We start from the raw sequence: 14423 nt of genomic DNA on the forward strand, positions 1-14423 counted from the left end.
AACCAACTCATTATGCCGTGTAACTGAGGTTGGTACAGTAAAAGCTAAAATTTATTTTCTATCAGGAATATTGATGTATACCCAGTAATATATTCTTTCAGTTGGCACCATTGCTCTCCACCCCCTACACACAGATTAGGTAAAAACCTGTGCTTGAGGTGTTTTCAACCTTAACATTTACCTGGTTGAAGAAGTGGAAACTCTCTTAAAACTGGATGTGGACTTCAAAGATACGCAGTGTCTCCTATTTTTCCTGTAGCCCAGTGCTAATGTTTTGTGGTAAGAAATGCTTTGTGAGATGCTCTCAGGAGACCATGAAGGAAAACAGGTGTGTGGTGACAGTCAGCACCCTCTGCCCTCTGCGTTCCCTTTGGCTTCTCGGAGCCCCCAGGGTCAGGTATTATAAACAGCAGTGGCTCTTAGAAGCTAGCTGGCCACAAGCACTAGTCATGTCTGTTATGACTAGTTTGCTTCTCCCTGTTCAGAAGCCAACCGCATGTTTAACCCTTTCTTTGGAGACTTGCTCATTTTCTGCTTTAAGTAAAAAAAAAAAAAATAGTTTATATTGTTTCCCTTTCGAGCCATCTAGAAGACATGGGAGGTGTATGCACTTGTCTGAGTTGATGTGCCTGTGTGGATACATGCTGTATAAAATATATATGCTCACTTAAAACAGATCACTTTTAAGATACAATTCCTTTCTTCACTATTTTACTCAAGGTAGAGTACATTATATTTTGTACGCCAGAACTCTGATGTACTCCTATTATTTATATATGTAACAATTGACAAAGTTATATAATTTTTACATGATCTCAGTTAATAGCCACAGTAGTAGTGTGGAGTAAGTTCTGTGAATTCTAATGTTAGACAAAGAAACTGAAAGGGAAATAAGTGCCTTGTGCAAGGTCACCCAGAATATGAACTTGAACCCAGTGTCTTATATTGTTTTGTTTTCACCACATTACAGCAGTTTTGCAGAGGCTGGAGTCTTTATCTTTCAAAAGTGAAAACTGCACTGTTATTCTGAGGTTGCCAAGCATTCTTCATGTAATTAACTTGACTCTTTCACATGGGCAGAGATTTTAAAATGCTAACATGGAAAGGGTTCTGGCCTTGTTATATTATTGACCTAAATCTCATTAAAACTCCCTAAGTCACTGGGTCTCCCATCTCTGGACATCGTCAGGAAGGCAAAACTTGATGGACTGTGGCGCATGTGTTACAAACGTAGATGAGGCTATTTTTCACACTGGACATGGAAGCAGGCATCGAACAACTTCCAGAAATCTGAGAAAGCTTCTGAAGACTGGTAAAGAGCAGATGCCATGCAGTGGACTCGGCATGAGCCGCAAGAGGAAGCTTCAGCAGGAAGAGGAGTGAGGGAGGAATCAAGGGGGACAGCAAGCCGGGCAGGTGCAGCAGGTGGTAGATATGTGACTTAAATACCCCTTGTCTTTCTGTGTTCTTCTCTCCTGCTTTCACTTCCAGGTGCCCCAATGGATCAGCCCTGCTGCCGAGCTCTGTACGACTTTGAACCTGAAAATGAAGGGGAGTTGGGTTTTAAAGAGGGTGATATCATCACACTCACTAACCAAATTGATGAGAACTGGTATGAGGGGATGCTTCATGGCCAGTCAGGCTTCTTCCCCATCAACTATGTGGAGATTCTGGTTGCCCTGCCTCATTAGGATGTTAGGCTGGCAGGCTTACCTCCTCTTGACCCAGATAGTTAAGTTTAACCACTGCTTTGGTAATGCTGCTTACAACACATCCCAAGTGCAGGCCGCAGTGGTCCAGGTCATCAAGCCCCACCGAGTATCTTTGGTTGACTTGTGTGATCCCACAAGAGTCATGGTGATGGGTGGTATCTTCTTAGGCTGGTGGGCATGGCATGTGCTTTTTAAACACCATCTGAGACCAGCCAGTAGTCATGGAACTGCTGTTTACGCAGTTCTCAGGAGGTTGTGGCTTCTTAGAATATGACCATGAGCCACATCACAGAAAAAACATCCTACTGAAGATACTGTCTATCACCCAGGGGCCATGTCAAGGTCTCAGGTTCTCCGTTTCAATAGGAGAAAGTTCTTGCTTTCACATTGCCCCTCCCAAATATGTGAGTCACAGAATTGTGGAAGAAAGCCTCCCTCACCAGCAACTTGTCTTCTGGTCTGAATGAATTAGTCCCTTGATGCTATAGGTAGGAAAGTGTTGAGTGCGAGTTAAAAACCTTTTCTGAAAACTGTCACCTTTGTTCCTCTCACATATGCGTGTTTCTGAGGGACAGCAAGTTTTCTTCTCACCCTGCTAATAAAGCCAGAGGGGGACTCCCGCTGTTACTTCTAAGTACTGCGGTGACAGTTGGCAATCAGCATATTGTGAGAGGGGCTGAAGAGAAGAGATTCTCCATTATGAGGAATTGGGAAGACATCTGGTTTCCAAGCTTAAATTTCTTGCTGCAGAGAAACGATGTATATATTTAGGCCATTTCTGAAGGTACAGGGAAGAGGGAACAAAAATCACTTCACTTCAGTTTTATTTATGAATTACATGTTTCATGAGTCCGTTTGGCACAGAGACACAAGAGAAAAACACAAGAAACCATTTTTCCACTAGTTCCTAGACCAAGAAACAGCAATTGTCTTTCCTTTTCACTTCCACCTTGTGTTCTTTGAACATCATTTGTGCATATTCTGCCCTCAATGAGGACCAAATAAAGATGATTTTTGTGCTTAGCAGTTTAAGTAAGATGTGTGGCTGCAGATGCAAAAGTTTTTCCCAACTCAGTCATTACTTTTCTTTCTGTCCCTTCTGTTCCATCTTCGTGTTGTGTGTACAGTGCTGTGTGTAAGCTTATGAGTGGTTTTTTGTTCTTCTGGGTTTTTTTTTTTTTTTTTTTTTTTTTTTGGTATCAGTCATTAAGTCCTGTTAGGTATCCAGAGTTCTATTTATCTAGCTGTACAGATTCTTTCAGAGGTTTAATGTGCTGCTTCGGATGTGCTGCCTGCGGTAGTGGGTCATGTGGAGTGAAAGGCAAATCTTACTGCTTAATGTATAAACCTCTTACCACAGGAAGCATCGCCGTTTCCAATAAATATTGCTGAAGACAGAACCAGAGGCCCTGGTGCTTTATTTTGTGTCTGTTGTTCTGGTGGGTCTGACAGTGGGTGGACTGGGTCTTCTTTCAGTCTCCATTGTCGTCTGATGCAGCCAGACCAGACCCACTTGCCACCTCAGATCTCCCTCCCTGTGAGCAAGGGAAGTCTCCTTAGTGAGAAGTGACCTACCCTGGACACGGGGAGCTTCTGGGTAGCCCTAGCAAGAAGGCGATTCGGGAGAGAGGATAAGGGAGTGGGGAGAGGAAGTCTTCTAGAAGTCATGCGAGATATCATCACTGGTGATATCAGAAGAATATAATGTCCAGAGAGACAAATAAAATATGTCATTTCAACCAGTCTTTTCTTGTCTTTCATGCTTAAAGAGAAAGAACTAGGGAAATACAGATTGGCCAAAGCCAGCATTCTTTTCTCTGTGTCGGGGCAGGGGGCAGGGGTGGTAAGGTAGGGGAGTAGTGCCTACAGAATATGTATTTCCTGATCTTCTGAGAAAATAAACATGTTTTTTAATATATTGGGTGCATTTGTATTCTTCCATGCTGAGGCCAATAGTCTAGTAGGTGTTCTGATCTAACATGAACAGTTTTAATCTAAAATACTGAGTTCTATATGTGAACTGCTCTAACATGAAAATAATATTTTTTGCCAGCTACATGAGTTAGAGTATTACAGATCAATTCTTTTTTTTTCTTTTATTTGTTTTTAGAGAGAGTGCAAGTGGAGTAGAGGGGTAGAGAGAAAGAATCTCTTTTTTCTTGTGGTTAAGGCCTTTATTAACTTCTGTGGGTTTAACTATTTTTTTAATTTAAAGCTTAACATACAGTGAAATATTAATTTCAGCAGTAGAATTCAGTGATTCTTCACTTACATACGATAGCTCATCACAAGTGCCCTCCTTATACCCATCACCCATCTAGCCCCCCTCCCACCCACAAATAATTTTTTAAAAACGGTTTTAAAAACAGTTACCTGTGACATGAATGGAGAAAATACAGAAAAATCACAGGTAAACTGTTAGAATTAATAGTTAATAGAGTTACTGAATATAACATCGATCTTAAAAAAATCACTTTATTTCTGTATACCAGTAATCAATTAGAAAAAGAATTTAAAAAATCATTTGCAAAAAGTCAAATCCATAGATATAAATCTACCAAGAATTATACAAGATCTCTGTACAGAAAATTATGAAACATGCTTGAGGAAAAATAAAAACCTTAAAAAGTGAAGAGATACTCTGTGTTTCTAGGTTGGAAAACTCAGCATTGTGAAGATCTCATTTCTCCCTAAATTGACATGCATTTAGGGTGGTTTCAACTACAATCTCAAGAAGTTTGTTTTTGTTTTTGTTTTTGTTTTAATGTGTGAAAATTGACAAACATAAAACTTATGTGGAAATGCAAAGAGATATTTCTTCTTGAAGATCAACAACAAATTTGGAAGACTTACACTTCCTAGATATAAAACAAAGTTACAGTAATTAATATAGTGTGCTACTGATGCCATGATAGGAAAAAAGATGATCTGTACAGAACAGTGAGTCCAGAAAGAGACACATGTGCATTCAACCATATTGAGCCAGTAAGGCACTCCATTGTTTGTAATGTTACACATTCAGATATGACCGTACCTGTGTAATCGTAGTTCTGTACATTCAAAGGGAAACTAATAGCAAGACCTTGCACCAAATAATCTCATGAGTCAATATCAAATGAAACAAAAGTATCATGACCCCAGTTTCCAGGAAGAACTTAATATTTATTTGAGGGAGTCTTAGAGAACATTAATAATATACTCACTAGATTCAGAACCACCTGAATTCCTTATTTTTATTGGAGTATAGTAAATGCCTTTTTACAAAAGTGAAATACTGAAATGAGCAGGCAACTCTGTGGACCACCACTGGGGATGTTGGACCTACCCCAAACACTTGTTCTAAGACTAATCACAGAATAAACTAACTGAAGTGGAAACAGAAGCAGAACTAAACTAGATGGAATGAGAAAGGAAAAGTTCAGTGAGGCAACTGTCTCATTTTATTTTTCTTATGGGTCTGATGGGTCTTAAAGAGAAAATTTTCCCTTTGCTATAAATAAGTAGACAGTAAGAATGACATGACCAAAAATTGAGATTTTCTTGAGACCATATGGTCTATAACATATATCCTGGAACGTGCTGAGTCCTATTCTGCAAAGGCTGAGCCAGGACTTAGTCAACCAGGATTATCTCAAGTCTGTGTTTTCAAGACAGTTTCTCGTGGTCTGGATGGAACTATGGGGGCACTTTCAAGGCTCATATTTTAAGGCCATCTTATTAACCAAATTAAGAACTAGTATTCAGACTGCCTGATCCCATGGGGATGGCAATAATGACATAGGAAGGGCTTAATGCTGAAGAGAGTGGCAGCCCAAAGCTTCCACTTCTAACTCTGGGTGATGGTGGGTGAAGACTTAACAAGGCTATGTGGAGATGTGATCACACTGTCAATTCCTAGGCCCAGCTACTGAGGACCTGTTATGAGCTCCCATATTAAAGGGGCTGTCAAAGAAAAGAACAAGGTTATTTTTTAAAGGGCCCAATGAATGCTAAGAACTTAAAGATGAGGCTTTTGAATGCCACTTAGCTATCTTGTATGCCTAAATCATGGCGGCCTTCCCCTTGAGACAGGGGAGCTGTGATTCTTGACAGGAGTGGAGCAGGTTGTCAGCTTCGGAGACAGAAGAATGGAGAGCACCACCGATCACAGTACCATTTTCTTAGAAAGGAACCCTGGACTATTTATTATTATTATTATTATTATTATTATTATTATGTTTATTTTTGAGAGGCAGAGAGAATCAAAAGCAAGCTCCAGGCTCTGAGCTGTCAGCACAGAGCCCGATGCGGGGCTAGAACTCAACAACCCATGAGATAATGACCTGAGCTGAAGTAGGATGCTCAACTGACTGCTCAACTGACTGAGCCACCCAGGCGCCCAACCCTGGACTATTTTGTACCACCCTGTGTGATTAGGTGCTGATGTTAGCCCAAGGCTAAGAATGAGGTAACTTCCTTCAAACAAGAAATGACATATCCACAGTAGACAGTGGAGAATGAAGTTTAACTATCTGGAAAATGAAAAGATATTTGGAGGCATCTCTGCAATCTGGCTTCTTTATTTTTTTTCCTCCTGGCAGACGTGGTCTCAGAAACAAGGGGTTCATATACACTTCAGTGTGTCACCTGAAAAAAAATGTTTTCAGCATTCACTAAAATCAGGAATTGTTCTTTCTTTATATTCCGGGTGAGCAAACTGTCGATTTCTTTCTTCATCTGGCAGGATCTATCGGGAGTGTAGGCTTTTAGTGCCCTTTAAGCAATAACTGGTGTTTGTATTTATAGCTGTGTTTGAATTTCCTCTCATTCTTTTCACACCAGGAAATCAGGCACGTTCAACACTTTTATAAGATGATGCTTGTAATTGAAGGCAGAGGAAATGGGAGCCATCATTATTTATTATTCCAAAGCAAGCACTCTGCTAAACTCAATATATATAATTTTGACTGAAGACTAAGGTTTTAAACCTTAAACATTTAGCTCTTCAGGATTGATATACTGGAAGAAAGCTCTGTAAACAGGTTGATTGTTTATCCCAAGTAGGGTCTGATGTTTCCTGAATTTAGAGCTTATAAAAGAAAAAGTTTACTAATGTTAGGAGATTATTTTAGCAAGACAAAGAAATGGTGAGCTGCTTGATGGGGTGAAATAAAGAGACTATAAGGTCTTATAAAAGGCTTTATAGAATTTGAGATGTAGGAGATAAAGCAGAAGGTAGAAGCAGCATTTTAAAAGCAACGTTTTTCACACTTTATTTCCCTGCTGGTGTTTTGGTTTTCTTAAAATCGTTCCATGTGTGCCTGGTAAAAGAAACATCGCATTCCGTTGTTTTCCTGAAGCAAGTTAAGTATGGGTGCTGCCCAGGCTCCCAGCACAAGTGGCAGGCACTGCTCCCTCGGTTCTGCCTCAGAATCAGAAGGGGCTCTGATTCTGGGCCTCACTTTTCTCCAGCAAAGTTTGCTAGAAAGTACTCCTGGAGTCCTCTGTGCCTGGGCTTGGTGCTGGGTCTTTGCCAAGGATCCGAGCTGCAGCACTAGCACTCTGCATCCCTGGGCACAGAGCCGTTTTCATGGAAGTTACCCCTTCTCCATTTAAGTCACTCGACTGCAGGAGGCCAGGACATGTTATTTACTCCTCTACCGCCTGTCCCAGATATGGTGAGTGACGAGAGTTTAGGAAAAGGCTTGAGTTTAGCAGAAGCTCCACCAGTGATTCTTAACATGTATCTCATGAAACATCTGCCTCTACCACGATTCATGGAGGTAAAGAAATCCAAACCGTGCCTAGAGTCTCCTAAACTGAAAGATAAGAGTGGCCTGAGGGTACCTACACAAATCCCCCTTCCAGGTCTCCTTCCAGCTTCTCAGAATCACGTTGCCCACAGAGGGGCCTGATTCGGTATCTCCTAACATCAGGAAGGTTTAGGAAACAGTCTACTATGGTGCTGCTAAAGTTCACAGGCATCAGAATCACGGGAAGCTTGTTAAATGCCTGGGCCCCGCCCCCAGAGGTCTGCCATGGAGCCTGGGAATTCCCATGTCTAGTAAATTCCTGGTCCCTGGCCTGTAGTTGAAGTACTACAGCTCCACGAGATGAACTTATGAAGAGTCAGCTGCTTCCTGGTATTTCGGCTCTGCCTTTGGTATTGAGAGTAAGGACAAAACATGGATGCATTCATCAGTTATTTTCCCCAATGAAATTGTTCCTTGTGCCCAAACACCGAACAGAACTCTCTGTGGAGAATGATGGTTGGGAAATCCAGGCATTTTGCTGCAGAGCTGAGAAGTCCCACTTCAATTGTGTGAGGATGGCCACCTAGACATGCCCTAGAGTGTCTGTGTTAGTATTTTTAGCAAGCTTCCCAAGTGATTCTCAGATCCAGGCAAGTTTGGGAAGTGCTAGTCTACATTAAAATGTTTTAAATATGAAGCCAGCTGTTTTCTGACTTTTTCTATTTTTTTCTTTGATTTTTTTTTGGGGACATTCACATTTATCGATTGTTGAGGTAACATTTGGCGTGTGTTTCCACCCTCAGAGTGATGTTGCAAACCCACAGCGTCCCAGTGTTTCCTCAAGCTGATGACAGAAAAGACACACTCCGTCTGTGTCTGTGCTGACTTAGAATTTCCACCTTCTTCCTGGTCCTTCATGCTTTACTTCATGTCTTGTGAGGGAGTCAGAGGTTTGCCTACAGTGAGACTCAACTGCCTTGGATTGAGTTAATGTCATATCTCACACTTTTCTTATTTAGATTGGTGGGTCACGAGTCAGTCCCTATCAGAATCACCAAGATTCTGTACCACTGAAATGCGGAGTCGGGTCCTGACACCAGATTCTGTTGCAGTTGTCTAGAGTGGGGCCCGGTATCCGCAGGCTTAACTGGCATCCTGCCCCACCGCATAGTTCTTCTGCAGGCAGTTTTAGGGCCATACTCTGAGAAACTCTGGGTCAGTCTTGGAACCCTTAGATTTGTGAGTGCCATGGAAGGGTTCATTAGTAGACATGGGTTGGTGGCTAAGAAGGGAAGAGAAGGAACAAGCCTCCTCTCCCCTTGTAGTGCAGCACTTCCATGAAAAGAGTCAGTTGAAAGTATTGCAGAATGCACAGGTTAATTCTTGACATTAGCAGTAACCACCTTTTCTCTTGCCTTGATTTTTTTTTTTTTTTTTTTTAGGAACATGAAAGGATCTGAATTTATTGGGAAATAGAGATGGGAGGAGGAAAATGGCTCAAGAGTCTAAGGAAACCTGCATTGACTGCCTTAACATATGCAATCACCAAGATTTTGATGCCATCTGGTTATTAAATATGGTCTTTTACGTTCTATTTTCCCTTTTTTTGTCCCCCCACAAATTAGTTTCATGGGACCTAGATTGCCCTCTACTGGCCAAAAAAAAAAAATCTATGTATATTTTAACCAGTTAAAAATCTGACAAAGTTCCCTGGTTGTTTTTGATCATCATGCATAAAAAGAGCTTAAGGTCTTACTCTTTCCAATGGCATGATGCTTACACACCTGATCTTTTAATGAGTGAGTCATTTTTGGCCCCTGTGGGTATCACAGTACTACCCAGTGAAATAATAATGTGTGGTCTTAAGGAAGACAACGGAGGGCCCGCTCTTCTAACAAAAAACATTGGTTGGGGAGCCCATATCACAGTTATCCAGCCACAGTTTATGGTTGGTTGACCTGTAGCTGTCATTTTTTTTTTCAGGTACTCAAAAGCAGTAACCAAAACCAGTGAATGTCACAGTCCTCGTAATTACTGCTCCCCTATGCTGCTCAAGTGCACGCTTCCCCTTCCACCAGCACCTAATCCAATCCCCAGCAGGCAAGAACTCGTTGTGGTGCCTTGTCCCTCAATGATCACCATCAGTGGAGCCCTTGCCTTCTGACTCATGGGTGATCAGCTCCAAAATCACATTCTGAGATTTTGCTTCCAGGGCCATTTCTGGTACTAACTTTCTTAGCCTGGCACCAACAACAGGCAGAGCCTGAGACAATGGCTTGTATGTAGGTAGGTTTTGTTTTTGTTTTTTGGGTTTTTTTTTTTTTGTTTTTTGGGGGTTTTGTTTTTTGTTTTTAGGTGTTTTGTTTTTTGTTTTTTTTGGGGGGGGGGGTTTGTTTTTGTTTTTTTGAGGACCGTGATTCCAACATGTAGGAAATTAGGACAGGAAAGCAGAAAAAGCCAACACAAAGGTACATTACTGAGATGTCTTCCTGCTTGGCAACTAGTGCTTGAGCCTACTGAAATCTACCAAGGCGAAATACTCATTTGGGGAATAAAAGGGGGAGAAGTTTATCTGTTGGCTCCTCTCCCACCTGATCAGAGTTGGCTAATCTCTGGGTTTTGCATGGTGGAATACAAAAGTGGGTTCCCAGGAAGTGAGAGGCAGTCTTAACCCTTAACCCCAAGGCAAACCTCCATCTACTCGATTGGTGCAAAGACAGTCAAAGCTTGCATGGATGTGGATGCTGTGCTTGGACTGGAGTAAGAAGTAGGGCCAGGAGGATTTTGAAGTGGCCACCCTCCCCCCCCCCCCCCGTAGTTTCTGCTCCATCCTTTTCTGACCTTCTCTCCCTAGATCTTGTAATTCTTACTGTATTCATAGGATGTGAAGTGAAGTGTATTTCTGCTGACATCTTGTGAGCCCCTGGGCCAGCTCCTTCAGCCTCCCCCACCCCTGCCAGCTTCTTCCCTAAGTGGCTTCTGCACCTGATTTGGACAGCCTTTAGATGTTTTTTTTTGTTTGTTTGTTTGTTTTTTTTTTTGAGGCTAAGGATTATGTATCTCCCTAGTTTTTTTTTTCAAAATGGAAATACCCATACTGATGTTGTTTCCATTAGTCTTGTTTTGCATGACATCTTGGAGGAGACCTGGAACGTCTCACCCTATTACATTTATACCGGAATTCCTATGTTGATTCTTTTAATCACAAGGAAATGGAAATATGGGGTCTTATACTGAGAGACTAGTCTGAAAGTCACACTCTCTCCAGGGTTACTTCCATGCCAGGGCAACTCTTCAGATTCTAATTGTGTTGATTTTAGCTCCTGCTGAGGGCGGGGTGTCTCAGTTGTCCTGTCTCAGAGTTGAGGTGGCTCCTTAGGGTAGAATGAGGACACGGAGGAAGGAGTTCTCTCTGCAGACACAGCCAAGTCTCTAGGGTGGCCACCAGGTGAGTATTCCCTGGGGTGAGGGAGGACATGTTCTGACACATTTTATTATTTTCCCTCAGGGCAGAAGTATAAGCCCATGGTGGTATCTAATTGCAACTCTTACCTCATTTGTGGCAGATATCTCCCTGTGCTTTTATAAAAACATAAAAATCAAACAAGCAGGATTTCTAACTAAAGGGATATTTTAACTTTTTTTTTTTTTTTTTTTTTTTTTGCATTACTGCATATGAGTGGCTTGTTTCTAGGAAAGGACTGATATACTTCAAGCATCTTGTTTAAAAACCCATAGCAATAGTCTGGGGGCCTCTTCTGCTTTGCTGGAAGAGGGTTTTTCCAAGTGTTTCCTATAGCCACTGACATATTACCTCATTTTATCCACACAACAAACCCTAGAAAGGTGGTGTGAGTCCGTCTTGCACGTAAAAGAACTGAGGCTCAGAATTCTAACCCAAGTTTTTCTGACTCTCTAATCCAGTCTTTCCTTATACCATGCACACAGCTTTTCAAATAGCTTGTATTTTCTGGATGAGGGACACAAGTTTCCAAATTCAAGGCACATGACCCATTCCTTCCCTCCCCCCCCCCCATTTACTAGCTTTGTTATGTTGAGTAGATTTCTTAATCTCTCTGTGATTCAGTTTCTTTGTTTGTAAAATGAGAATATGTTACTACCTATCTCATTGGTGTGGTAGGTTGTTGAGAACTGAATGAATTAACAGAGCGAACTGTTTAAAATAGTGCTTGGTGCAGAGTGGGCATACCATAATAGTTTAGTAAAACCAAACCAAAGTTCTCAGATTCTAGGTCTCGAATCATTTCTTCTGACTTTTGCTCCAAAGTCTTCCTCTAGGAAATATTTCTGATATGGTAAAGTCAATGGGAAATGAGTTGTATTTTCTAAATGCTCTATGCATCGCTTTTCAGCATGCTTTTATAACATTAAACAGTAACATTTGGTGATTTGAAGACTCCATCCAGTTTAGAATAATTCAGATGCATTCACTGAGAGATCATTTATTGTTCATTCCAGGGAGAGAGCAGGAGCTCAGAAGGTTGGAGACAATGGGGCTTTAAAGAATAGAGGTAGCAAGGTGGGAACACCAGATAGGTAGAGGCTGAGCAGGCAGGACAAGACATGCCCCGTGAGGCTTTGGAATGGTTATAGCTAATGCTTGTTCTACACAGCACAGTAGATGCTTGATTGCAAATGACAGAATGTACTAAAAAAAAAAAAAAAGGTACATGTAATTGGTAAGTTCAAGGACATACTCAGTTCAGGCAAGACTAGATCTAGTGGCTCAAGCAATATTTGGGGGGCTTATCCCTTTTTCTCTCTCCCTCACACACATTTCTCAGCTCTTATTTCCACTCTTCTTCATATGTTGGCTTTATTCTATCCCACCACAGAACAACTCTTTGCACATCATGGGAAGATGATTGTTGACAGATCCAAGTGTTCATCCTTACAGGAAGAGGGACTCTTTCTCTCCAGTATCTAAGTAGAAAAATCTCATGGGAGAACTCTGGCCCTGCTTGGATCCTTGTCCACCTTTAGACCAATCACTATGGTCTAATGACTATGGTTAGGTGGATAGGGTCCCATGAGAGTCCCAGACTTGGTCATTACGCTCCTTTGTGCAGTAGGAGAGGCAAGGCTTTGTATTGGAGAATAAACAGTTCTCCAACGGAAAAAGGAATGCTGGGCAAACAAAACCCCATCAGTATCCCATCCCCCTGCCCCTTATATTCAATCTCAGGCTCTCTCAATTGTTCTTTTCCTCTTTGCCCTCCAGTGTCATTAATATTTGGTTTCTGGCACTTGGTTTTATTTACCTAGCGTAATCTCACCTGCCCTTAGATTTGATATCTACATCAGATCCCCCTGACTCCTGATTCTTGTCTGCACCTCAAGGATTGTGGCTCAATGTGCTCTCCTACTCTTTGTGCTTTGGACAACTACCTTAAGTAAGATGTCCTCCTTTGGCAAGCCTATGGAACCCCACTTCCAGTAGCAGGTTTGTCTTCCCAATCCCATTGAGCTAAAATGTTGTGTGACTTCAGGGTATATTTAGGGCTCATGTGGCTGATAGTAGTAAGGCTTCAGTTTATATAAATGCACTGAAGACAATGCGGTGTGGGATCTCAAGAACACTAGAGTGGGAGGGATGGACATGAGGGTCATTAATATATCAGTAAGAGCGCTTCTGGAACTCATGTCCTGGGAAAGCTATGGGATTTTGAGATTAAAGGGGAACAGAAATTTTGTAGAGTATATTAGAGTTCTCCAGAGAAACAGAACCCAATTGTCTGTCTGTCTGTTAAGCTCTCTATCTACACATATATGTAAAGGAGCGTTTTTTATTTTTATGAAAAATTAGCTCATGTGATTATGAAGGCCGAGAAGTCCCACAAGCTGCTGCTGTCTGCAAGCTGGAGGCCTAGGAAAGTCAGTGATGTACTTCCAGTCCAAGTCTGAAGGCCTGAGAACCAGGAAAGCTGATGCTATAAATCCGAGTCCAAGGGAAGAAGACTGAAGTCCCAGCTTGAGCAGATAGGCAGGAAGGAAATGAACCCTACTTCCTCTGCTTTCAGGCTCTCCATGGATGAGATCATGCCCACCCACACCAGGGAGGACAAGCTACTGTAAGGAATCCACAGATTCAAATGCCAATCTCATCCAGAAACACCCTCACAGACATACCTAGAAATAATGCCAGGTGGCCCAGCCAAGTTGACACATAAAATTGACATCACAGAGGGTATGTTTGACAATATGGGCATGTTCACATAGTTTTGTGGAATGTCTCCTAATTATCTCAAGAAAGTCCTCAGGGGCTTCATCAAAATGCGGGCAGTTATCCTCCAAGAGGGCTGAAGCTGGGGTGTGGTGAGAGGCCTATGGGGCTGCTGAACTGGTAGGACATGGTACATGAACAGAGAAATCAAACTGTGCCCTGAAATATAAGCCTAGAATCAAAGTCATTGGCCAGGTGCTTCAGATTTCAGGCACTGATTGGTATGAGCAAGTTGTTTCTCACATGGGCAGCCCTATGTAGGAGGCCTCAGGAGGATTGGCAGCTAGGATTTATTTATTTAACAATGATGAAACAATCACCCAAGCAATGCGGGATGTCAGCTAGTGGGAAACCGTCACTTAGGCTTAAAAGGCCATATCATCTGATCTGTATGGGTTTTGTGTAGGTGAACTGTACAGAAAACTAAATTTTAATCTCATTGTGTTTAATGTGAGTTCAGCTCTTTGTTGATTGTAAGCTCAGATTCGCCATATTCTGATGGCCTGATGCAATTATTTCCACCATGGGAACATTCCTACCAGAAGGTCTGAAATGCACCTTTGTACTGATCAAGTTCTCTCTTCCCTGGACACTGCTAGAGACTATTCAAGTAGTATAAAGAGTAAGACTTCCGTTTAATAAAATATTTATACCACCACCTCCCCTTTTCTCTTAAAAATGTGGCATTTTATGTGCTTTCTAATGCAGGCCAACTAGAGGGTTCTGGAATCTTTA

At 41.8% G+C, this 14423-nt stretch overlaps 1 protein-coding gene across 4 annotated transcripts in view; it reads left to right on the forward strand.

The window, feature by feature from the left end:
* Positions 1-9036, forward strand: part of SH3GL2 (SH3 domain containing GRB2 like 2, endophilin A1) — a 218375-nt gene extending 209339 nt beyond the window's left edge. For 2 of the 4 annotated variants that reach the window (XM_023242339.2, XM_045042681.1), the window contains exon 9: positions 1492-3112. In XM_023242339.2, coding sequence (XP_023098107.1) covers positions 1492-1691 — 200 coding nt within the window. In that variant the 3' untranslated portion in view covers positions 1692-3112. Of the gene's footprint in view, positions 1-970; positions 1458-1491; positions 3113-8886 lie in introns of those variants that run through there. The other 2 variants (XM_045042683.1, XM_045042682.1) reach the window with 2 other exon arrangements.
* The last annotated feature ends 5387 nt before the right edge of the window (positions 9037-14423 follow it).

This window comes from Felis catus, chromosome D4 (genome assembly GCF_018350175.1).
Source record: "Felis catus isolate Fca126 chromosome D4, F.catus_Fca126_mat1.0, whole genome shotgun sequence".
Classification (NCBI taxonomy): domain Eukaryota; kingdom Metazoa; phylum Chordata; class Mammalia; order Carnivora; family Felidae; genus Felis; species Felis catus.